We start from the raw sequence: 25798 nt of genomic DNA on the forward strand, positions 1-25798 counted from the left end.
GAATACAGTAAAGACAAAAGTCATCCACTGCCGTGGTGAGTCCAAAGCCTCTGGGTTTTTTACAGCAGGAAGCCCACGCCTACACTCGCCTCACACCCCCAATGCTTGCACGCTTAACAGCAATAAGAGGGCTGAACTCCAGTCAATATATCCAACTCAATGACTCTGCCTCTGCTGTTTCTGGTCAGCCTTGAGCTCTTGCTCTTCTAATCCAAGCTGAGTGATAGGCGAGTCATTCACCAGTGGATCTGGTTGTCTCTTATTTACCTCGGATGCTCTGCCATTAGGGTTTTAATTCAATCTCAGCCAGTTAAGTGCCATTGTGTACTAATGACATGCAGTTTCATAATCATGTTTTGCCTGATTATAGAGATTGGGACAAGTAGATGCTGGCAGATTAACCTTACAAGTGCTGTCTCTCCATGGGAAAAAGCAGTAGCTTGTTACAGAGTATGGAGTTTTGTGTTGAAGGCACTGTGATCATGGCTTGACAGAGCTTGTAAGAGGCCCTGAAGGGTTAAGACTCAGAGAAGTATTTATCTTACCCTAAAGCAGCCTTGAATTCTTCACTAACCTCTGCAGCAGCACTCATGTTCCCACACAGGTCCACCATATTTCCCAGTATCTCCCAACACACTGAAGACTGACAATCACAAGACCAAGGAAGAGCACAGAAAAGTCAGAGAATGAAGCTAGGTATGAATGTAGTAACAATGAGTGCAGAAAAATATGGCATGAAGAAAAGATCAGACTCCTTTGCAATCAGTCCTAAGCTGAAGTTTGCATCTCAGTGTTCAGCAGGGGAGCACAGGGCTGGGCAGCAACAAGTCCTGGCTCTTTTCTCTAAAGTCAGAGTAAGGTTGCCTTCAGTATTCCTCATGCTCCAGACAACAAATCCCAACAGCTAGGCAGAACTCCAAGAACTGTGATTTCCTATTACATATGCCCCCTTTTACCCAGTGTCCCATCAAGCTCGTAGCACAATACAGCCCCCACTCCTACCCACCACCCCAGCAGCAGGGCAAGGGGTGGCAAAGAGCAGCTTCATCACCCTCTGCTCCCTCTGGGCTGCAGAGGGACATGGAGGGAGGACACGGACACCTTCCCCACAGCCACTGCCCAGGAACAGGTCCCCCCAAGGGGCCACGAAGAACAAATCTTCCTTTCTGATAAACTTCAGAAGAAATGTGCATTTGTGGGGTTTCTAGTGCCTTAGGAATAGGGAAGGGGGGGCACAAATGTGACACTTTGCAGTGCTGGAAGCTGGACCCTCGTGTCCAGGCACTGCCACCGACCCGCTCGGCTGCTGAACACAACACAACACGAGGCACAGGGACCCGAGCATGCAAAGTGCTTCTCCTCAAGCACTGCCGGTGCCACACACTTCAGTGCAAAGCCCAACACCTTCTCCCGCCCTCCAGGCACTACTGATGCTTTAGAGGTAGGAAGCAAATGCATCAGCTCCCAAGGACACGGATTAATCACTCAGCACCAGCTGATCACCTTCTGCCAGCTTCCACTCGTGGAAGGACAATCCTCCCATATGCCAATGGTATAGCTTGGGAAAAGGTCCTCTGCCAGCCCCTCTGTGAGCCCAGGCCCCTCTGAGCCTGCCAGAACAGGCTTTTACAGGTCACATCATTGTGTTCAGCAGCAAGCAGCCTTCACTTTAACACCACGATTAACTCTTTAGAGTTTCACTGCTGAAAATGCTGAGCTCCAGCAACTCTGTCCTTGTTTTCACGTAGGTGGGGACAGGTGGGAGCGTGGATACACTTCATTACGTGTCAAGCACAAGTTGTGGGAAGCAGTTTCAAGTGCATAGCAAATGAAGGAACGAAAATTATTACAATAGAAGCTGAGTGAACAAATTGTTGTGAATAATTCATTGCAAATTATATTAACTGAACAATCACTCAAATGTATTTTCCATTATTCTGCTTGCTCTGCCTATAATTAAACCTCTCACATGCCAAGATGGTGTACATCCATCTTCAATTTATATTTTATCATTCACATCTGTGCTGTGTTAAATGAAAAAAAGCTCCCACAACAGCTGTGAAAATACAGCCTCGGTTTTAAGTCGCACTCCATCATAGGTCCTGGGGGAGACTCAGAAAGATTCTCCTCCCCAAACACAGCAAACCCACTTCTCAGGAGCTCCCTCTCCTCCTAAGCATGTCCAAGCCTCACTTATTCTCCTCAAAACCTGTAAAGCAGGGGAAAGGCAAAAACAGCACTGCAAATGCCCTAAGGAAAATTCAATGTGAATAGTCTCTCCCACCTGAAGAGATAGTACAGCACTATCATTTTTCATCAGTGTTACTTCCCACTGAGTTTACACTGGAAGCAACTTTTCCAGAAAAGTTTCTAAACCAGGTGAAGACTTCTTTATGGAGAAAAAGAGCCTTTGTTAGTGCAATCCCCGCTAAGTCAATAAGCTACACCATAAAATACTGGATACTATTACACTCCCATCTGTACCCAGTACTTGCACACCTCAAGTATTAATAACTCATATGAGAAAAAGCCAACTGGAACTGATATGGATATCAGGGAGGGGAAAAAAAACCCCTCCAACAGATACCTTCCTGAAAGAAGGTCTTGATTCCCCTAAAAAATATATAGTGTCAAACTGTTCATACTGGCAAGCAGGTTCTGTGCTCCAAGTTTACATACACACACAGGTCACTAGTTTTTAAAAATCCAGGTTTATCACAATCCTTTGCATTCAACAATTTCTTTTTGAAATAATTTAAACTCTTCTAGTTTACCTTCTGGTGAACTAGGCTCTTTAAGGCTACCTTTAAAAGCTATTATTCCACTGAGGTCTCTAGGGCAGTAGAATAATTCCTGTATGTTCATACCTGATTTCACTGAATAAAATGAAGTTTCACTTGGGTTAAGACACAGACTTTTACACATTGCTATAAGTCACTTTCATACAAATGTAGCTTTGGTCAAAGACCCAGTCTAGCAGAAGAAACTCCTCCCAGCATTACTTGTGAGATACCAGTGGTGTTTGTGCCACACAGGAGAATTGGCAAAAGTCTGGAAAAACTGATCCCATCCTGTCAGGCACGTCAGGATGGGCTCAGCTGCTCAGCTACTTCCAAGCTGCATGTTTACTGCTGTGGTTTTGCAGGGATATTTATTGCACAGGAGAAACAATGCCAGGAAAACAGCACTGAAGCTGTAAGCACCCTGCCAGCAAAGCATCCAGCTTCCTAGCACGGCATACAATGATATTCACATTTTACAGCATATCTAAACCCTGAGCAATAACAGGATAAACTTACTCAGCCTTATCCTCCACTCCCTGCAACGTACAACTGATAGCCCATTGATAAAGACTGCACCTTCCTAAAGCTTTTCGAAAGAAAAAAATCCCCACAGAAAACACAATGCCACACTCAGGCAGCTTCAAACACGTAGCACACCTAAAAATAAATATGGCCCAGTTTGCCTGCTGAGCCAGCGACTGAGACAGCCCATCATGACTGATCACCGAGCTGTCTCAGGAAGGTTCAAATCCTGTTAAACACTTCCCACCTAGTTTATAGCTGGACACACATGTTGCTTCTAATATATCCACAAAATTGGGGAGGTTTGGAAAGAGGCAAACAGAGCCACATCTGCTCTGTGCCATCCTCACACGGGCAGGGACGCTGCGTGCAGCTACACTGAACCCAAGTGCTGCTTCTCGAAGGAAAATCTATTTCTGATTTCGATGCTTCTTGCTTAAGAGGGCACAGCCCTCCTCATCCCAAGGAGCCTGTTCCACACAGCAGGCTCCTCCTGCAGAGCTGGGGGCCTGGTTTGTGCACAAGTTTTAGTCTGATAGCAAGTGAGAGTTGTCAACAAGTCAAACATATCTCATGGAGAGGGTACAATTCTTTCTCCCCACCCCGTGTCTATGTCATTCCATTTCTGCTCTCTGCTTTGACCCTTATCCATCACTGTAGCACCAGAGCACCAAGAGGAATGCCAGAGGGACAGCCTCCTACAGCTGTGTCTTGGATAGACGGGCACAGCCTGGCCCCCAAACCCTTCTGCATCCCATACTTTTCTTGTTCTGCATCTACAGGACTTCAAGCTCTGATAATTCATTTAGTGCTAGTGATGCTAAAGCATCTTTCTTTAATGGCTGCCATCCACCTGGAATTACTTGGATAAGTGTGCAAGTTACCCATCTGCAGCCAGCAGCAGAGCTCAAAGGGTGCAGCAGAAATAAAGCCAAATTAATTTCAATAGGGAAAATAAAAATTAGAGGATGCTGCCATCTAACAAACCTTTCTAAGGATATAGTGTCATGTTCAAAAGTATCCTCATCCTCTCCTCCTGTCAGACTAACAGTGAAATTGGTCTACGCTGGAGATATTGAACACATAAAGCAAAACTACAGTCAGAGATTACTTCCTTGGTTTCCCATTTCTCATCTGTTATTGGAAGAATAAATAAATCATTTTGGCATGGTTTTTAAACAGATGATGGGCATTGAAAGGGATGAGTGTTTTATATAAACATGGGGCTCAGCTGCCTTCAGCAGGACTGCTGTGGGCATGGGGCCAGGAAAGCAGATTCCCCAATATCCCTGCGACAGCGACACCTGGGCTGCCAAAGAGTCTCTTCTCTCTTTAGGAGGCATTCTTGAGTAGGTATTTGAATGGTGCTGATTTAAAGAGTATTAAAAAGAAACCCTAAAAAGAAAAAATATTATATCAGACTTAGGGAGGCACGGACCAAGCAAACAGAGGCCAAGTTTCCTAAGGATGACTGAGAAGCTGTGGCAAGCAGCAGAGCAATCCTGGCTTTTAGGGTGTGATGGTGCACAGAGGGAATCATCCCACTGTGGTTGGAGCCACACGAGTCAGTGGTTCCAGTGGACTGTGCAGGGAACACCAACATAAAGTGAGGGATGAGGAACACATCTCATTTCTCTTCATGTTTCGGGCTTAGATGAATGGTGCCTACAGAGCCAATAACTCAACCAGGACCTCCTGTTCAACTGCTATGGCTAGGTTCAGCTTTCTTCCTACAAAAAACTCTTCTTGGAAGTCATGAGAACACATGCAAATCCATTCAGACAACACATCAAAGACTTTTATCTGAGCAGCACAGAGGATCCCACTTACATACCTGTTCAGAAATAACTTTTGATGTATTGGACTGAAATCTACCTACTGAGATATGCAGCAGGCAGCACCTGTTGATGTCTGTACTAAGCTTATTAGAAATTAAATCTTTTAGGGTACCCAAAAGGAAATGTACGAAAAAAATCAATTGGCTTTAACAGAAATGACAGCCTAAAAAGTGTTTAGATAAACAGGTGCAATGATGTCAGAAGAGAAATTTTTGCAGCTGCTTGAGTCCATAAAGAGCCTCCCCAGCTACATTAGCACAATAGCATAACAGGTGATCAGAGGAGCAGAACTGCAATGCCCCCCAAACTCTACACAGAGCCAGCCTGCCAGTATTTGCAAGAGGATACTCTAATATGCTCTGTGTAGCAGGAAATAGTTCATATTGCCATTTGAAAGCATTATTAGGTTCCAGAGTCAACAGCTTCTGCCTCAGCTCATATTTCAGGTATCCTGTGGCCTCAGCTAAGCAGCTGTATGGTGACCTGAACCGCATGAATGTTTTTAGGAGTCTCAATTATAAAACAGGAAACTTTCTATTTAGAGTAACGGAAGAGTGGTTTTGGTGGAGGGGAGGGGAAATACGTATCTGCTTTTCAAGCTGCCCTGAGTTAATTCCAAACAATTTCCCCCAGGGACAGCCGGCTGAGCACATCCCAGGAGCTCAGTGCCAAACCAGGCTCATTCCCCTCCTCTGCTCCTCATCCTGCCCCTCTTCAGAGACTCTTGTTCTCTGCTGTGCAATTCTAACCTTGCCCAGGTCTTTAAAAAGGCTCCATCTGCTCTGGCTGTTTCGCTGCCTTCTCCACTCTGATCCTGAGCAGCACTGTTTGGGTTTTTTCCCCCCTCTCACTTTGTCTCCCTTTAGCGTAGAATGAGTACATCAGGGATCACACCCTTAGGTCTGCTCCCGTGGATCGCTGGATTCATGGAATGGGGTGCCACATAGCCAAGGTCTGAATGCCTGCACAAGGCAGAAGCACAGTGTGTAGGGACAGGCTCCAAGTGCAGCCCCCTCAAACCCAGGTCTGTGTGACACGGCCACAGCAGCAGCTGCTGCCAGCCCAGATGTGTCTCACAGCATCACTGACACAGGAAACCACAGGGCAAACACCAGGACTTAACGAGTAATCTGCTAAAACATCACCCTCTACTCCACAGCACCGTTTCTTACTGGAAATGCTGCGTTGCTGTGCAGTGCTGCAAGGGAAATGTCTATAAAAGCAGAAAGTCACTCCCTTCCTTTTTTTTTGGTCAGATAAGGAGAAAATATGGTTTCATTTTAAAAAGTAAACACTACAGAAAAAACTTTCATACAAGTTAGGCAGCAACATGAACTTTACCAGAGAAGCACGGGCGATCCTTAGCAACCCTTCTGCTTTTGCAACCTGTAATTATTCAGCAGCAAATTTGACACAAAACAAGTGGGCACACAGTGATACAAGCTTGGTTGGTCTATAACCCCATTGTCGAATGCTGTGCATATAGACCATCCAAAGTTGAAAACTCTCTCAAACAACTTCTGCCCCAAGTTCCACGTGATTTCTGCTTCCCACTACCTCAAGCAGTTGATTATTCCCAGGCTGGGTGATGCAAGACAGTTTCGTGACTGCTCAGAAGGTGGCCCATGGGGAGGCAGCTCCAGAGCTTGACAGGTCATTTAGACTTCAGAAAGGAAAAAAAAAAAAAAAAAAAAGAGTCCAGTTTGCTGTCTTCCCCCACGCCTGCCTGCCCTACCCACAGAAAGTGGCAGTCTCACGTGAACTCAGGACAGCTTTTGCTGCCAGCTCTCCTCTGCTGAGTTTCCGGCACTTTGACGCAGTAAAGAAAGGAACAGCACTTTCCTTTTCAGTGAGTGTCTCTTCTGCTTCAAAAGTCATCTCCATCAGCTTAAATCTTTCACCTGCACAACAGAGCCTGAACTCAGCAAACACCTTCAGATCAGAGCTGGGCAGAGAGAGAAAACCCGCTCCCTCTCTGGCAGGGGAACAAGGATGCTCCCTCACAGGAGGGAAGGCCTGCAGTCCAAACCCACGGGCACATCTCACACCAGGGATATGAGCTCAAGAATCTCAACACTTAATAGACTTCTCTACCAGCCTTCTGGGGCAGTCTGGGAGTCTTTTACTTAACATAAAGAGGAAAAGAGCTGGAAGTCTCCTCCAGAAAGTGATTTGCCTTGTCTAACTCTCCACATTAGTATTGCAAGTTAAATGCCTCCCCCACCCTCTGCAGCAAGAGGCAGCTCAGAGGAGTTCTGGTTTTCCTTTCTGCACCAGTGGAGAACAGCTTCAGTTTGCCAAAGTATATCACAATTCCTAATAAAATGGCAGTTTGCAAAATAATTAACAGTCATTAAAATTCCCCATTAAGTTTTGCCACTAGCAAGAACAGGACCATTCTCCTCTCCACAGTGGTGAAAACTCTGCTTATTTCTGTACTAAACCCAGCGTCGTTAATGAACCATTGCATCCCATCCTGGTTGCTTATGAGAGCTCCCTCACCAGCAGATCCCTCTCACTGGGGAGTTTTTCATTACATATTTAACATTACAAGAGCCTAAGCATCATGGACCACCTTTGAGCTGTCAGAATGCAAGAACAGTGACATCCATCTTTTGGGCTTGACTGGCAGATTACCCTGTACTCACTGCATCCCTTACACCTCGGAGTAAAAGGAGAGAGCCTCCTTACTCTCTCCTACCCATGCTGCTGGCCATGGCTGCTTCTGTGCAATTGAGGAGAACAGACTGCATGATTAAATTAGCTAAAATAACCTGACTTTGAACATCAAGACAAGAGGAAAGCCAGGCTCCAGCTTTGCGTCATCTCCCATCCATCGCACAGTCTAATATTTTGACTTTAACATTTACAGAAACAACAAAATGCTTTAGTAGCTCAACCCACCTTAGCAAGTTCATTAAAGTAATTAATGCTGAAGTGGTTGCTTACACTGCTCTGCTGACAGCACTAATTACAGGTGGTAAAGGTGGATCCCAGTGACAGTGCAGGGGACGAGGAGTCAGCTGGAGGCTCCTGCACAGGAATGGGCAGATGTGCAGCCCTGACCACTTGGGCTGGACCCAGCACTCCCCTGCTCCTAAACTTAAAATTCAGTATCTCTAGCACTGAGTATAACCGAGCAACTGTGGCAGCTTCTGGGGCAAGAACATGCATTTTTCTGCTGATCGACATCCCACAGAAGAGGCTTGTAGCTTCCTAAATACCTTTTGAGAGCAAATTCTTCAAGAACATGAGCCAGGCTAGCTACCCAGGGTGACAGGGCCCTCACAGACCCTCACAAGGACAGGCACCCAAGTGCTTTTGTTCCTGGAGACACCACAGACCATTTTATCACCTGGGAAATTAGGTGGGAGGGCTGCATTCTCACTCACTAAGGCAGGGATATAACCTTCCTCACACAACCAGCCCCATCCTGAAAGCATGGGCAGAGACCCACATGTTCAGTGTGACTTGTGCCAAGTGCACTTGTACCCATTTTGGGAGGTCCAGGAGATTTGATCCTCATTGCTAGATCTGTGATCAAGTACAAGATCCCTCCTCAGTTCTTCTCAGTCCTGCCTTTGCCTGGAAAAAATTTTTAAAAATTATTTCTTTCCCTGCAGCTGTTTCTAACAGATGCTCCAAGGTGTTTCCCACATTTCACAGACTGAGGCAAATCCCACTCCAACCCTCCATTACCACCCAATTAGTGCTACAACAGAGAAATTGTCTTTCTTCCTGTAAATCTTGTCATAAAGAACAATTCCTGTGGAAAGGAGCCCACCCGACCAGGAGCATCCAACAGGGTCTGGATCTCACAGGAGCAGCTGCAACCAGTACAGTTGTATAATGGAAACCTGACCTACAAACCCTGAACCAAATTCTAGCTATTCCTCTTTGAAAAGTGAGCATGAGAAGGCTGCACGTGTCTTCTGCCCTGGCGGCTGCTGCCTCCTGCAACTGTGACCCCTGGCTTAGCTCCACATCCTGACAGGACTGTTACCTTTCCTCCAGCTGGCACACCTGGGAAGAAGGGGATCACTAGCAAAAAGTGAGCTGAAATGGGCCCTGGTTGCATAAATTGCACCATCTGTGCAACCTCTACTAGGGGATGGACACATTTCGGTGGCCAAGCTCTCCATACATCACCATCCACTTTTGGGTGAAGAACACACAAAGGAATAGCTGGTGCTGCCTCTTCCTCTGAACAGGGCACCAGGAGCAAGGGGTCCTTTCCCAACAAACACACATCCTTCACAGAACAAACAGGCATTGTATGTCCTCTGGGGACAGAACAGTTGTAGGGGCTAAAAGGAGTAAGGTGACAACCAGGCTTGGCATGAAGTACAGATAGTTTTTGGGACAGATTGCATTAACCTCTTTGCTGCTGAAGCCTTGCTCCCCAGTGGAAGCCCAGTTCCTCAGGAGAGCTGTTTCTCTACACAGACCCAATAAACCAGATTGGTTTGAGGTGTTTTGTGCCTGTGATGCACAACAGCATCAAACACGTTAAAAGGGAGAACATATGCACCGCAGATTTCTAGCAAATAAAGCACCCATAAAGCAGAGATGAATGCTCAGCACACTCAGGCAACGCTGTGCCACCGCAGGCAAACCACAGCAACCGTGAACTGCAGAGTCACCCTGGGAAGGGGACAAAACAAAAGGTAAAGTCATCTTCTCCCCCACCCAAGTACCAGTCAGGAGAGCCCCAGTCAAATGGGAATTCAGACAAACCTGGGCCCCAGAGCAGCTTGGCAAGATGAGCAAACCCTCCCTTGAGTTTCTGTTCTGCAGTGACATTCCAAGAGCATTAGAAGGAGGCTCTTCAGGGGATGGGGGAAGGAACAGGAGCTCTTATAAGAAGGTCCTTACATTGTCAGCAGTTCTTGAGATGCTTTGCAACCATCTGGCCCCTCCTTCCTCCACCCAGAGTATTTAAATCAAAGAGTTTCTTCAGAGAGCGGACTAGATTTGAATGACAAGGCTTTCCCCCTCTTGACTGGAAATCCCTTCCTTTCTGATATTCCCACTGGAAATAAGGAGTTTGCTGTTGATGAACCACATTCCCAGGACTAAACTAGCAGTGAAGGACAGGGGCCGGGCTATGCTGACCCACTGACAGATCCTACTTGGCCACATTCCTGGGACAGCTCCCACATGTCTATACCACACAGGGTACCATATCTCCCCTCACAGATAACACTCCCCTTTCACAAGAAAAACAGATGGATAAAAATTGCCCTGTTGGACTTATCCCAAGAGGAAAACAAAACCAGTCTGCTATGGGGAAGGGCTACCTGAGCTGTTTTGGAAGATGCCCCTTCACCTCCACCTGCCTCTCCCATCAGTCAGTTTGAGCGTGTTACAAACAACAGGAGCACAGTGAGAGATATTTTAGATAGCACACGCAACTGCAGAGGAGAATAACTCACTAAAAACCTGTTTTACTTAATGATTGTACCAGCAACTTTGCAAAACTGATTTCAGACGAAGCCGGTGCCTTGCTGCTGCTCCGAGTCCCGGGAAGTGCAGCACCACAGCCAAGTCACAGAACAAGGCAGGAACACTGAAATTTCCCCCAACTACCCTTATCTTATCTCACAGTAACTGGAGGCTCGTTTTGAAAACTAGGACCTATTGAGAGCAAACAACCAAGGCACAACATTCACTAAACCCTGCTGTGGCTGGGAATGCTGTAAATCACGTGCAGGGACAGGGTTTACATGCAGAAGTGACAAGGAACACACATCTGCAATGATTTTATGGCACACCAGCACAGAATACGGTTTTATGTTCCTAAAAACAGGTGATTAAAATTCCAGGGTGTCATGGATTTTAATCCTGAGCTAATTTTTTCCTCTCTTCTATGCTGTAACATACATCACCATTATCAAGAAAGAAGAACTCTCAAAAATCAGATGTCCTGAAGCTAAAAAGTTATGTTTTCTACAGCAAATCAGTTCAACAGAGGCTCAATAAAACATGATTGATAATTAGTGTTTTCTTTTTGACAGCTAGTAACAATTGTCTTCTCCTTAAGTCTAATGCATTTGCCAATCTAAAACTAATCTGTCCAAAAATGAAACAAAACATCTGCCAAAAAAATTCCCAGTGAAGACTGGTTAAGATTTACAAAGCTGTACAGCACTGTCACCTGCTACAGCATCAGACAACTCAACAGTAATTAGGGTAGAGCCGAGACAGCCTTGTGGAAAGACCAAATCAGGCAAAGGGAAAACGGATGGGAATAGCTAAATCAGTTTAGATTTCCTTAACAAAGGTAGATCAAAAGAAAACTAACCCGATTAGGAGGGAGAGAGACACTGATCCAGATTCATCAAGCAAAGCAAAACAGCTATAAAGTGATACTTATGCTTGTTTTCCTTACCAGGGCTACGCAAAGCACCAGCATGTACCAGCAGATCTGGCCCAGCTTTGTGGGCTAAGGGTAGACACTTTTAAACAAGGACAGCTTCCTCCCTCAGTGTACTTTCCCAGTTAAGTCCAAAAAAAAAAAAAATAGGCCATTAAAAAAGCCCCCTCAGAGTTAATTAGAGTAAGTGATGCTCATTGTCTGTTGGCAGTGCCACTCTCCCTGCTTCAGGCTGCTCGCCCTGATTATCCATTGCCAGACCCAGGCTTTTGGCTCAGTCCATTCCAGACAGCACCAGATTTGGTGGTGCATGGCAGACAGGACACTGGCTGTGTCCATGCAGAGATCCCCAAACATCCCACGCTGAGGATGCAGTGCCATGATCCCAGACACGACCCAGCATTCGGGGTGTTGGTGCTTCCCTCGGGATGCTCGCAGAGCTGGGTACTGCAGGAACATGACTCATGCACACCCCAGGGGCACTGTGCCTGCCTTCCCTAGGAAAGCCCAGTATGGATCCTGGTCCCTGCACCAGCCAGGGCACCATCACCTCTTCCAGCAAACCTTTTCCTGCGTGAGATTAGCCCACTGCTCTGCACAGCTGCCACCACTGCTTACAAGGGGCATTAATTTTAGTTAAATGCAGCCACTTAGTGACTTGATGAGTGTCCATGCTCCTGCTCTGAAGGACACTCATTAGTCACTACCTAAGAACTCTCTGCCTGCCCAGCACAGCCACCAGCCTTCCCATTAACACCAGGGCCAGGTGCTGCAAGTGTCTTCACAGCAACACACAGCCAGACTGGCAGAGTAAAAAGCTCCACAGAGCCACTCACACTCCTGCTCTCCCCAAATCCCATGGGAACAACTCGCTCCCCAGGGGTAATGACACTGCAAAAAGCTCCCACCCACGAGCAGTCTCAGAGAAGGCCATCCTGGCTGTGTCCCCACACACTCCTGCCAGCCCCACTGCTTTCCAGACCTGTACCTGTCCCAGGGGATGCACAAACACAGGTACAATGTTTCCTTCCAATTACCACCCCCAGCCCGTGACTCTTCTGCTCAGGTTAAACATCCGTGCCCACAAGTCAGTATTTTACACAGTCACTCTGTACACCACAAATTGTGCCATATCTGATGAGGTTTTTGTTGTTCAGGAGGTTGTCCCAGAGTCAGGAACAGCTGCACCGCTGGTCCTGCTCCTGCAGCGTGTATATCCTGCTCTGACAGAGATCTCCAGCCTCCTCTTCACCCCCAGTAAACCCTCTCCAGTCAAAGCTCTATCACCCTGCTTGCCTTTCCTAACAGCCCTCAGAGCTGTAACCATGAATCAAACCGCTCCTGTGCAGAAGCAAGACCCTCCCACAGCACTGGGAGCAGGAAGAAGCACAGAGTGCTCCAAGGAAACATTCCCGGTTCTCCTGCTTTTCAGTCACCCCCTGTCCTCTGTGGGAAGGTGGCCTCCCACGCTGCAGGCTTCTACCCCAGCTGTGGAGAATTCAGACTTCCCAACAAGAGCAAAGAGATGTCCACAACAAATCAGGCCCTGCCCGATGTTCTCTCATATTTTAGTGAGAGATAACAAACATAGTCAAGGCTTTGCGTGAGTCTCACCAAACCTCCACGTTCATGCGTGGGTCAGATGCCATCTGACACCTCCCAAGGAGCTGATATTGCACTGGATGTTATTAGGATCTAACACAGAAGCTGCTTGGGGACAGGGCAAAACTGCAAGACCAACTCTGCCCCCAGTAAATGTCCTTGTCTTGCCCCCAGTCCCCAAGATGCCATGGTCTGTGGGTGACCAAGCTGTTACTTTCATCTCTGAGTGACACAGCAATCAGTGCTGGGGTCTTAACCCTGCAACTCAGCTCACTGGGTTTTGAAGCCTTCTCCAGCTGTGGCATCTCAAGACCTCCACACATGATGCTCCCTGGAGGAGCTCTTTCCAGAGGGCACAGCAGAGACAGGACAGCTGGCAAACGAGGGGCCACAGCCACAAGCAGAATGGGACAAGGAGCAATTTTAAATAGAAGTGAGCCAGCTCAGTGGGTAGGTAAACAGGATCCCTACTTCTTTCCTGTTCCATGGTTGGAAAACCCACAGGCCCTTCCTGTAGGAACGGAAGGAGAAGGGTGGGGATCCCACCACACTGGGTACTGGTTGTGCCAGGGAACCACTCCTCCCCATGGCAGAGGTGAGAGATTTCCACAGCTGCTGGGAACTCCTGGTGCTGATCAGGACGAACCCCGAGGGGAAAAAATGCTGTGTCTGTATATTGTAATCCCACAGGGCAGGAGGGGCTTAACTGGGTGGTCTGTACACCAGCATCCCGCAGAAGGAGCTGAGTGCTTTTCACATGGATTCTATATTCTTCTGGAGCACAAATGCATTACGTGACCAAACCAAACTGAGTGCAGCAGAAGTTAAAATACCCAAATATCTTTAGAGGTCTGTGCCAAAATGCTCAGGGATCCACAAGAAACCCCCAGTCAGTAGTAGCTAAATGTGCTCCTATCAGATCTTGGTCCAGGAAGGCTTAGTGAGCAACGTACTCCTGAAAGCTGTGAAACCCACAGGAATGACACAAGGATCAAGCAAAGCCAGAAGGCCAGACCTCTGGCTCATCACCCTTGCCCTGCTCTGGGCACACCTCTATCTGCAATCCAAGCTGTCAATCCCATTTCACGAGAGAAAAATCAGTCAACAAATATTGCCCTTGAGCTAAAAGACAAGGCTTTGGGTGTAAGTAAAGCAAGAAATATTTCCTGCTCACTTTTTCCCCATAGGATAACTGACAGATCAATGCTGCAAACATTCCCACTACTAAACACATGGTAAATCTTAGAGCACTGCGTGATACAATGCAATGATGACTCAAATCTTGAATCCATGCCACTCATTCAGTGCTGACTAGCATTCAGATGACAGCTTTTCTGTCTCTGAAGAGTGATGGAAAATTGCCACAAATGAGAATAATTTGGGTCAGGGGACAGAGCAACAGCTTTTTCATAGCTACTTCACAACTGCATGATTGAAGTTATGAGAAATAAATTTACTATGAAACCACACAGAGAATCCTGCTTAGATGCCCTTTAAGATGAAATCTTAAACTCACTGGCCCTTCTAGTAAAAGCAAAATGGACTTCCAGCACCTCTCCATGACCCACTGTCACCTACCAACCCAGGCATGCTGTGCTTTTGGCACAGCATCCAGCAGCAGGTTGGAAATAGGTTGGTTACAGCCTAGACTGGAGCTTCAGATCAAGTCCAGGACTTGCATCACTGTTGTGACAGCATCAGCTTTAGGAGGAAAGAAAACCCTATAACTCCCTGACTGCCAGGAGGATGTCACTGCAGATCCACGGGGACCGTCCTGTCCTCCTTCACTGGAGCTCTGGCTCTTTCTAATGCCTGCTATTTCAGGCTATTAAACCAAAATTTTAATTAAAAGAAGAGGCCCATTTAAGTTCCCATGGAGCCCTGCTCTAGCCTTGCTAATTAAAGACAAACTGATAGGATCTGAAATAATAAAATAAACCAGGTCTGAAAAGTTCTAGAGTCACAGGAAGAGTCTGAACTCGAAGTAGGTTGAAACTTGCTCTCCATGGAAGCACTGCACGCTGTCCAGCCCCAGGTATCTAGGCTGGGTCCTAGTCTCTGTGGAGCTGATGGGCTCTCCAGAAGGTTAATCACAGGACCCCAGTTTGGATCTCACTTGTCTTCTCTGGCAATGCATAATCTCAACCCAATGCCTGCAGACAGATGCAGAAAGTTCTCTCCATGTCCTTAATGTGAGTGAAATGATTGTCCTTTACTGCAGGGTCACTGCACCTTTCAAACCCCAAAAGACCAAGAACTGGTATGGATTTCCAGGTGAATTCCTTGTCCCAAGCCATTGGGCAGACCACGAATGTCCTGCAGCAACAAAAACCTCAGTGCAGCAGAGCTGCTCCCTTTCCGTGCTTCATGCTTGCCGTTCAATAACACCAGGCTGGTAAAAGTTTGCTGGTATTGAAACAGATGGTGTTGACACAGAGAATCCTTCAGACAGGATAATTCACAGTGAGCCACCACGTCTCACTGTGTTCAGGCCTTATCATTTCAACCAGAACTGTGGAAGTACCAGCACCTCATCTCCAACCTTTCCTGCTCTAAATCAGACCAGAGTGGAAATACTTTGAAGGTGCCAGAATCTCCCCCACTCACCCAAAATGTGAATGTTTCCAGACAGATGTAGCTATAACAATGGACAAAATAGAAGCTGTAACACTTCTCTACAATGGAAACCATCAGCGGCCAACCAGGCTAAAACAGGGCTGGTGCAATCAAGGAGAATGTTTTGCGAGCGACTTTCAGGTTAATTCCTGCTCTAGTCTCCCCTTTTTAGAGGTGAACTTGATAGCAGTAGCCCTTGGGAGAAAAAAGAGTGGGTGTTATTTTGTTTGGTGGTTGGGTTGTTTAGCGTCTTTTTACACGGGAGAGTAGTGGGGTTTTTTTAACTAATTTAATTTCTCTTGTCAGCCCAGGTAAAGACAGACCAAGATAAATGAGACTTTGGAAGCTTTCCTTTACAATTCACAGCTTGGTGCTCTTCCACTCAAGGCAGGGACCACTCCTCGTGCCCTTTGAAAGCAAAGCCTAGAACAGCAGACAAGACCATCAGGAAAAAGGGAATTACAACCTGGCTTGAAAACCTTGGCCAAACTGACAGATGCTGCAAACTGCTACTAAATGTATTCAGAGCAGGAGGAACACCCCAGAATAACTAAAGCCATCTTCCTACATGAGTGGCATTTACAGCCAGTCTACCTCACTCTATCTGGGGAATCCAGAGGCCAAATCCAGCAATAAACAGTTGCAAATTGCAGGGATCTCAGTGGAAACTGCATCTGCTTGCTTGGAGCTGCACATGGGCACTTGTTCCCCAAATTAAAAGGAGTGCAGGGTGCTTGATTGCATCTTGGCTCTTGATTACAAATGCACCGGCAGACAGAATTAAACAGTTTGCTTCCTGGCCTATTTAGCATCCTTTAGTGATGGGATAGAGGGTGAGCAAGGCTATAGGGATGTTTTTAAATGGTTATACCAGAATATGATTTTTTTCTTTAATTTTTTTCTCAAGACACTTACAGAGAATGATAAGATTTCCCAAAGACCTGGCCAGGCTCCAGAGGAAAAAACAAGCAGTGAAAGTGTACGTAGAAGAAGCTATAAGGCACTGCCTGAACCAGCTGCCATAGCAACTGCTATTAAAGAAAGAATTAGAGCATTCTTCACAGAAGTAGGAAAACTCCCAGTCAATAAACGTAAGGATGAGAAGCAAGGCAAAAGAAAGGAGGATAAATATAAGCTAGTACGAAAAATATGCAGAACTGAATGAGCAGCAGGACCACCTGCACATGTAGATGTGTTCTGGTGCTGTGAAGGTGCCTATAAATACACTAAGATACCTAACTCCTCCCTCATTAGCAAGCATTTTAGATACAGTTGATCCTGCCTTGGGGCGAGAGGTGGATTACATGACCTCCCGAGGCCCTCTCAACCTCTATTTTCCATGATTCTAGGAGGAAGAAATCTACACCAACTGAGCTGAGCTGGCCCAACTCCAGAAAGGCAGGAATCTAAATCTGGGAAAAAAGTAGATTTAATCCACTTTTCAAATTCTCCTTGAACAGGAAAAGGGGCAGAAAGCAGAGCCTGCAACCACAGCTTACAGCCAAGTTCCTCCTATCCAGAAACACATTTTCAACTGAGTCAGGGTAAAGCAGCAACATGAGGTTTCTCCCTGCAAGAAGGTTTCACCCCCAAAAATACTCATTTCCCCACTGACATTCATTTGAAAAGAAGAATTAGATACTTGTCTGGAAAATGGTGCTTTGGTTGTGAGCTGTTTAGACTTTTTTATTTTTCAAAATACACCTGAAAACAGAATGATGCTGCAAAATGCCAGGTACCAGCGAGCTCTGGGGAGCCATCAGGCTCATGTCTTACGTCCCTTTGGCAGAACCGGATTAGGTATCACAACACAGCCCTGCAGTGGGACAGGGCCTTGGCTATCAGAGCTCATGGCCAAGGAGAGAAGACAGACCATCTTTTACTCCAGATTTCTGCTGCTTATTACGCAAAAGACACCAGAGGTCCCCAACTGAGCTGTTCTTTATGCTCTCCAATTTTTCGCTATTGGAGTGGGACAAAACATGCAGTTAACTGGAGCATAGGAAACAGCACACACCTGGAAGGCAGCCAGGCAGGCAAGAAAGAAATTGCCTGCAAGAAACCCCATGTCACAGCCTCCAGAGCAAGAAGCTGGCTGGGCTGTAGCCTCAGCCCTTCCAGGCCATTATCCCCCTGAGCAGGCAGCCAGGCGTGCTGCTTTCAAGGCTTGATCCAACCCACATCCATGGCCACGGCTGTGCTTCCATGCCTTGGTCCCCCTCATGCGGATGGCAGGCAGAAGTCCTCCCAGGGAAATCACAAAGACAACCAAGCCGGGAAGTTACTGGCTAGAAAAAGCCACCCATATATAGGCAAATATTGTCAGGCTCGGACTGAGAAGTTCTGGCTTCAACATTTGGCAGCCTCTAGACACCAGAAAACAAGCTGCCATCCACAGCTGCCTCCAGGTCACAGCAAGCAGATCAGCCAGGACAGGGAAGGGAAAGGTTAAATGCCAATGATTTAGCACTTCGTTGTACGCATTAACATCTCCAGGCACCTGGTTGAATTAAGGTCCCATTGATAATCCGCCTTGGGCTGACAAAAGTCCTGACAGTTCCCAGCGCAGGCGGCGCATCCTGAGCCCTCCCTGCCGTGAGTTGGCGGGGCAGGGTTTGCAAAGCAGATGGTGACCTTACATATCCTACCTAGTGCACCTTGCATGCACAAGCTGAGAAGTTTCAGCCTTTCCTTCCCATTGCCCAGATCCCCTTTCGAGCCAGAATAGTCCTCACACACGGCTGCATCAACACCATCGACAATACTAATAAACCAAAGACATGTCCAGTTCGCATTTAGGTGTACATGCAACCAAGGAGACACTGAGTTTCTCCTCCAAAACACACTGTAGCCAAATTTTAGAAGCCGATTAAGTGCCTTAAGCCACTTCTAGTAAGAAACAAAATCTTGACAACCGTCACTGGCCAATCCCGGTTTGATTAAAAACAACTTGAATCCAAACAGACTGTCCTTACTGGTGGGACAAGCAGTTTGAATCCAATGTTTATTCATTATCTTGTAATCTTGTAATCTTATTACAAGATACACCAGAAATATTTTCAGTGGTATCAGAAATGGTTGCAATTGGCACATGTGTAAAAGCCAGAAAGCAAAAAGATGTGAAAATGACCCATTTCTATCACAGAAGCCAAGAACTACAGAAGCAAGGGGCAAGCAGAAAGATATGCCCACTGAGGAGAAGGTGGGCAGCTGGGCCTGCAAGGTGCTTGGGGAGAACAGGCTGTTTAAATGTTGATCAAAAAAAAAATGAAAAAAATTCCAGCCAGGATCCCTACATCACTGCTTCTCAGCAAGGATGGTCAGAGGGCATTCATGTGAATGTTTGGTTCTTGCTTTAGTCAAGAAAAGCAACTGCTCACTGTGGGGGTTCAGGAGGGAGCCTGCTTGTGCTGCAAATAGAGAAGTTCCAGAGATGCAGAATTTCTGGTCTGTGGGTATGAAAAGAGTCTGTTTCTCAACTCACACATCTTGAAACAACTCAGTGAACGGAAGCACCAGCGTCCCAAGAACAGACATCCCAATTCATCTGAAAGGGGTCAAGAAGAGGCTTGACCCACTGAAACCAAAGCTCTTCTGCAACAGCTGGTGTCATCTTTTATGAAACACATTCTGAAGTTAAGCCAATATCTCACCTTATTTTAAAAAAAAAGTATTTCTGATCAAACTTCTTCATTTAAAGAAAGAGTCTGAAACAAAATGTTGAAGTTGACTCCAGATTTGGGGAGGGAGAGAGCCTCATCCCATGAAAACCTGGGATGGACTTTCAGCAGTAATATCCAAACAGAAAAGTTGGCATTTCAAGCTCTTATGGATATAATTTTCCCATTCGATTGAAATTTCAGGGAGTAGGGGACAATAAAAAAAGATTATTTACTTGTTATGACAACAGAAAGTTGCAGATTCAATACTGCTCATGGTCCCAGATGCCTCCAGTTAGCTGCCGTATGCAAACCACCCTGTGCTGGCATCACATCCAAATTGCATGAAAAAACCAAGTTAAAATATGGCCAAATACATGAATTTACTTTAGGAAGACATACCAACACCTATTTACAAAATTAACAAAATCCATCATTGCCAAGGGCTCCCACACACAGCTTCCCAAAGAGGAGAGCTCTCATTTCCACACCCAGAGAATTTAAAACTCAAGAAATGCCTTTGTTATTGAAAAGAAACTTTAAATTTCTGACTCAGGTCATTCCCAAATACCCAGATATATACTCAGACTTCTGGTTATAAAAGAGATTTTTTTTTTCAGAGCCCTTCAAAGGGCACAAAGCCCAGGAGAAAAACCTTCTCAGACAGACAAATGTACTTGCTCAGACTTGGACACAGGAACCCCATGTAAAAAGCTTCAGGAGATTAATAACGTGGGTGGAAAATTAAGGCACCTCATAAAAGGTTTGAAGTAACAAGGGAACAGATCACATCAACTTGGAAAGGTTAAAGAAAGCAATTTATAGACACTAATTAGGGCCTCTTTTAAAAGTGCCTTTGGAAACGACAGGGTTGAGTTTATTCCAGAAAGGTGCAAAGGGAGCACAGTCGGAACTCCCTGCGGATGCTCCTCAAAGGGTGGGTGAAGCATGCTCAGCACTGCCTCACATGTACAGGGTATTTAAGGGTCAGCATGAAGGGAAACATGGGGGATGTGTTTATGTGAATAAGCTGGTTCCTCCCCAGGGAAATCCCCCCACGCTGGCACAGGACCCAGCGAGCCCCGAGCTCGCGCCCGCTGCTCTGCCAATGGGAATTTTTTGCTGGGTGCCAAGTCCAAGGTCAGCAAACCTGAGTTTTCCTTCACTTTCTGGCTCACCAGCCCTAAAGGCCGGCATGGTTAAACCCCTTCAGAAGTGTTGCTTTATGCAACACTCTGGCTCTGGTAAAGTTTCGCTTGCAGGATGAAGTGCCAGGAGGTGGGAGCTGAAGGACTCTGCAGCGATGCTTCCCAGAGCCATGGCCGGGGGGCAGCAGGTGCCTGTGGGAGGCAGCTCTCATCCAAGAGCAGGAGAAACCAGGGTACCTCCAGCACTGCTGGAAGGTGAGTTGGTCCTTGGGGGTCTTTATTTCTCCACTGGCTCACTGAAGGGAACACAGCTCACCACCCAGCTAATGCCAACACCTCCAGCTTCTGTCAGTCAAGCGGAAGCTCCCCCTGCAAACAGCCCAGGTGTGAGAAGGGACTTCCAGACAGCAAATGCCACATGTCTGTACAAGCAGCCACTTTACCCACCTTTGGGATCTGTTTTTCCAATTTACAGAACACCAGCTCCTCTCCCCAGTCTCTGGGGCTGCTTTTAGAGGAGCTCAGTGATGTAGAAAGACCTGGACACGACAGCCCTGCAGCAGCCAGGGCTGTTTTCAGGGATGAGGTGCTGCCCTGGGAATGGCAGGACTGGCCTCCTCCCCACAATTTCAGATCACGATCTTGCAGGATAGCCTCGAAGGGCTACCTACAGCCTTCAGACACTTCTCGTCTTTCTTCTCACAGTTCCTTTGCAATCAGTACAGTAGCTCATAAAGCACTGCTTTATTGCATTATAAAGCAACTCCTTCACAGCCATTGGAACAGCCCAGAGGCTGCATCGAGCACTGTGCTCCCTGTAAGCTCTGTAAGGCTGAGTGTTCTCCCCTTTGTACCATCCTCCCGCAACCAGCTCAGACTGAGCTCAGAGCTGGGTGAGGACTTGAACATATTTCCACTTTAAAAGGTTATGGTGTGTGATGCCTCTCCCCCCAGCATTCCCATGGGGGAGACCGGAGCAGGTCCAGTCTGGCAACTGGGAGCGCTCTGCTCTCACCTTGGAGTTCTCCCATGAACTGCCTGTAGCTATTTCAGTTTTCCACACTGAAGGTCCAGGGCAGCACTCTGCAGCCCAGGGGAACTGCTGCCCTCCATCTGGGGTCACTGCTCAACACCTCCTTCTCCCCAGTGCCACTGTCCGCTCACATCTGCCACCAGCACGTTTGCAGCGTGCTCCCTACCCCGGTGGTTCTGCCCACAGAGATCCAAAGGAGCTTTTAATAGCAACTTGTTTGTAAAATCTGGGATGTTTTGACAGATCTGTTGCAGAAGATGTGAGGAACAAGCTGACAGAAGCCATCACCCCTCCGTAGCTCCTGCCCACGCTGATGCTCCCCAGGAGCCCCTGACTTCTGTCCTGCTTCACCACCATGCTGAGATCATAGAACCATGGAATCATTTAGGTTGGAAAAGCCCTCTAGGATCAGAGTCCAACCATCCCCCAGCACCGCCAAGTCTACCACTTAATCGAGAGCCAAACCTACAGATCTTTTAAATCCCTCCAGGGATGGTGACTCCACCACTGCCCTGGGCAGCCTATTCCAATACTTAACAACCCTTTTGGGGAAGAAATTTTTCTCAGTATCCAACCTAAACATCCTCTGGAGCAGCTTGAGACCATTTCCTCTTGCCCTATCACTTGTTACCTGGGAGATACAGCGATTCTGCAACATGCCTGGTCACCTGTGGCTGAACCTGCATTTCTTACGTGCTAAAGAAGTCCTCTTCTCTAAGCCTGTCACATCTCCAGAGTCAGAGAGGTCACTGGATGAGTGGGAAGCCAGAGTGGCTGAGTCCAGTGGTTGTGCCATCAATGGCAGAAGGAAACAGGGATAAGGGAAGGTGCTGCAGATCCATGTGGGCACACAGGAGCTCTTTCAATTACATCTGGGCAAGAGGCAGGCAAAGAACAGTGAAATCAGCACGTTCAGCTCCTCAGGGACACAGGACTGCTCCCTGAAGAGAAAGGCAGAGGTTTGCACCCAGTGACTCCATCCTAGAGGGATCAACCCACCACCTCCATCAGGAGGAGATCACATCACAGCTCCAAGACATCTTTGGGACAAAGAGCCAACTCACTACCCAACTCCATTTTCTTTTCCCTGATTTCATCGCACAGCACCTACTACCATCCCCTCTCCCACTTCAGGAGTGAGAATGATAAAAAATAAACACAAAGGCATGGAAAAGCCACGAAAACCAGAAGTGGCACACCTGCCCAGAGGCAGCTCGGAGGTGACACGTGCCAGCTGCACTCCCAGCTCCAACCTTCCTCACATTGACTTCTCAACTTCTTAATCATTTATATTTCATCTCCCCCTTGACTTCCCACGTGGAAACAGAAGATGATTCATATATCAAAGTAATCACCTGGGATCTCCAAAAGCCCACGCGTAAAAAAGTACTCTCTGGTTCCCCGGAGCTCACAAGTTTTTCCCCATGCTGTGTTGAGGCAAATGGTTATTGACTTTTAGACATATTTTTTCCTCCTCCCTTCAGATTTTTTAGCAAAAGCAAGGCACTTTGATCCACTTTGAAATGGTGTAATTAAACCAATTTCTGAACAATATGCAGTTCTGTTCTATAGGAAGCACTAAGCAAAGTCATGCTTTACAGTATTTTGGGAAAAAATTCATACATCCGTGTAGCTCTCAATCCATGCCCTCAAGCAGGGAAGCTGAGGAGATTTACACTGACATGTAAATCCCTGCAACAGACTTTTATAAAACCACTGAGAGGCACACCCACAAGGCAAAGGAGGGTTTCACACCTTCTGTAAGTAGGAAGTATGAAAAGGAAAGAGATGAAAACTGCCTTCCTTTCCCTAAATCTCAGTCATAACTCCTGCCCTATCCTAGCATTTGTGTGCCCACTCATGATGCCCATCGAGGTAACGCTGGTGCGTCACACAGTGCTTTGAGGACCCCACAGCTGTATCAGAGATGGCAACGCCTTAGAGACCACACCATGTCAAGGGCAGTCCAGGGCATGGATGACAGCACAGATGCCTCTGCACACCACAGAGGGCCTCACACAGAGCCAGACAAAGAAACTGCCAGATACAAGTGCCGTACCTTCTTCAACGTCGTTCCTCAGAGAGGCCTCCAGCAGAGAAACGCTGGCTTCAAAAGACACTTTCTTTCGGTTCACAGCATTTCTCTTCTTTTCGTGCTTCCTCTTCTTGTGCTGCATCTCCTTCTCATACTGTGCCCACTTCTTCAGCTGCTGAGCCCTCCGCTTCTGGGCTGCCCGCAGCCTCTCCAGCGTGGGCACCTTGTCCAGCAGCTGCAGCTCGGTCAGGAGGTCCACATGGGCATCCATTGCTTCTGCAGAGAGAGGGATGGGGAAGGATGTCCCAGTGGGAAACAGTGTCCCACCACAGGTCCTCTGGATCACAGCCACCTGCTGCTATACCGGCATCTTGAGGCCAAGCTGGGGAGGGCCCATTGCAGTGTCCAATGAGAATGTGGTGGAAACCTGCAATGAGGAGGAAAAAATGAGGGATCAAGTCTCCTCATTCCATGCAGGCAAGCAGCTACCATCAGACTGTTGGAAAACACAACAGGCAACACCTCCCACCCCAAAAAAGGCAGCTCAGTTAATTGTGCTTTAATTGCTTGGTTGTTCTCACCAACCTTTGTGATTTCCCCCTTTTTAATTCCCCCCTTCCCTCACTCCAAGCATCCAAGCAAAACCCTCTTGATAAAGCAGCAGTTCTAGCGTGCATGGTGTTCATGCCTATAGTTCAAACCAGCCCCCTCTTACAAGCAGAATAGTCTTAACCAGCACGTTTGATATAATTTGTCAGACAACTCAGGAGAAATTTGAGTACCGAGACACACCTCCTTCCCTCCGGCTGATCCCTTCCAGCACAGCCATCACCCCTCATTGCAGGTGTCCCACCATGCAGCCAGGACTTCTTCATCCATCAGCCCCTTCCCAGCCCAGCCCTAAGGACACAGAGATAGGACATGGCTCCCAGGGAGGTATTGCTAACACTTAAACTGCCTCAGCTCTTAAAAACATGGGGGTTGTGTTCATTTCTCTCTTCCTTTGTGTTTTCTCTTCACCACACGCTAAATCACTCTGGTTTTGCTGTTCAGGCTCCACAAGCACAGAGATAAGAGCAGTTAATTCACAGCTCCAGACTCTTGGTGTGACCATGACACAGACCTCTGAGCAGTGCTACCCACAAAGCCATCACCCAGGGACCCATGGGCAGCTGCCCAGTCACCTGCTGCACAGGAGGAGGAAACACATTCCAGATTTACAGAGCGGTCCAACAGGGAAAGGTGCATTTGAAATAAATCCAACATCACAGGCAAACTGAACAAGTCCTTTCTAACACATCCGTGCAAAGCACAATGGATGCAAGGTGAGCATGCCAAATCCAGGTAAGAAGCAAATAACCACATACAAGAGAGGTGTTGTTGTTCAGCCAGTTTGGAGGGGGAAAAGAAAAAACAAAAAGAAAGTGCTGATGGGAAGGGAAGACTATGGAGAACTTAAGTATTCCCAAGCACCTGAGAAAGCCCCAAGGGGACAGCTGAAGCCATTCCCTGCTCAACTCTCCTGCTGCAAAAGAGGGGAAGCAACATCTCATAAGCAACGGATGCAAAGAATCTATGGGAAAAATAGCAGAAGAGAGGTAGCTAGACCAAGGTGAGAGACATGGTGAGGATACCAAACCTTACTCCATCCAGCCCAGCCAGGAAAAGCCTCAGCTTATCCCTCTCAGAGGGAGAAGCAGCCCATCGTGGAGGCACTATTGTGAGGGGCTGCAGGGAAGTGTCCAAGCCACACAGCACATCCACCACCTGCCAGTGAGTTTCACCAGGCTGAGACAGCCACGCCTACTAAACACTGCTACAGACCTTCCACAGGGCTTCGACCTTACCTATAAATATCTGGGCAGACTGACAGCGACACAGGCCATTTCCTCCCCCAGATAATTGGTTTGAGAACTGAAAACAAACAAACCCAGCCAGAGCACACAGGCAGGTCCTGGGCAGTTTCTTTATCCAGTAAATGGCCAAGGGCAGCTTCAGCAACACCTGCAAACCTTATTTTGAGGGTTTAAGGATAGACCTGAACAAAAACCCCTGTTTAATCCCATAAGAACTAGTTCCACAGGGACAAACCCAAATCCTCACAAAGTTTTTTTATAAGAGAGATACTACCTAGAAATTCAAACACTTGCCTGAGATGGAAAATATCAACTCATTACTTCAGTATG

The 25798-nt window shown here is 47.1% G+C and overlaps 1 protein-coding gene across 2 annotated transcripts in view; it reads right to left on the minus strand.

Annotated features, from left to right (window-relative positions):
- Positions 1-25378, minus strand: part of PPP1R16B (protein phosphatase 1 regulatory subunit 16B) — a 40527-nt gene extending 15149 nt beyond the window's left edge. The window contains exons 1-3 of one of the 2 annotated variants that reach the window (XM_008920040.3): positions 25252-25378; positions 23977-24039; positions 23637-23888 (exon numbers count right to left, since the gene is read on the minus strand). In XM_008920040.3, coding sequence (XP_008918288.1) covers positions 23637-23883 — 247 coding nt within the window. In that variant the 5' untranslated portion in view covers positions 23884-23888; positions 23977-24039; positions 25252-25378. Of the gene's footprint in view, positions 1-21559; positions 21799-23636; positions 23889-23976; positions 24040-25251 lie in introns of those variants that run through there. The other variant, XM_018073996.2, reaches the window with a different exon arrangement.
- Between the last annotated feature and the right edge of the window lie 420 nt (positions 25379-25798).

Source organism: Manacus vitellinus, unplaced genomic scaffold (genome assembly GCF_001715985.3).
Source record: "Manacus vitellinus isolate BGI_N305 unplaced genomic scaffold, ASM171598v3 scaffold_26_pilon, whole genome shotgun sequence".
NCBI lineage: Eukaryota > Metazoa > Chordata > Aves > Passeriformes > Pipridae > Manacus > Manacus vitellinus.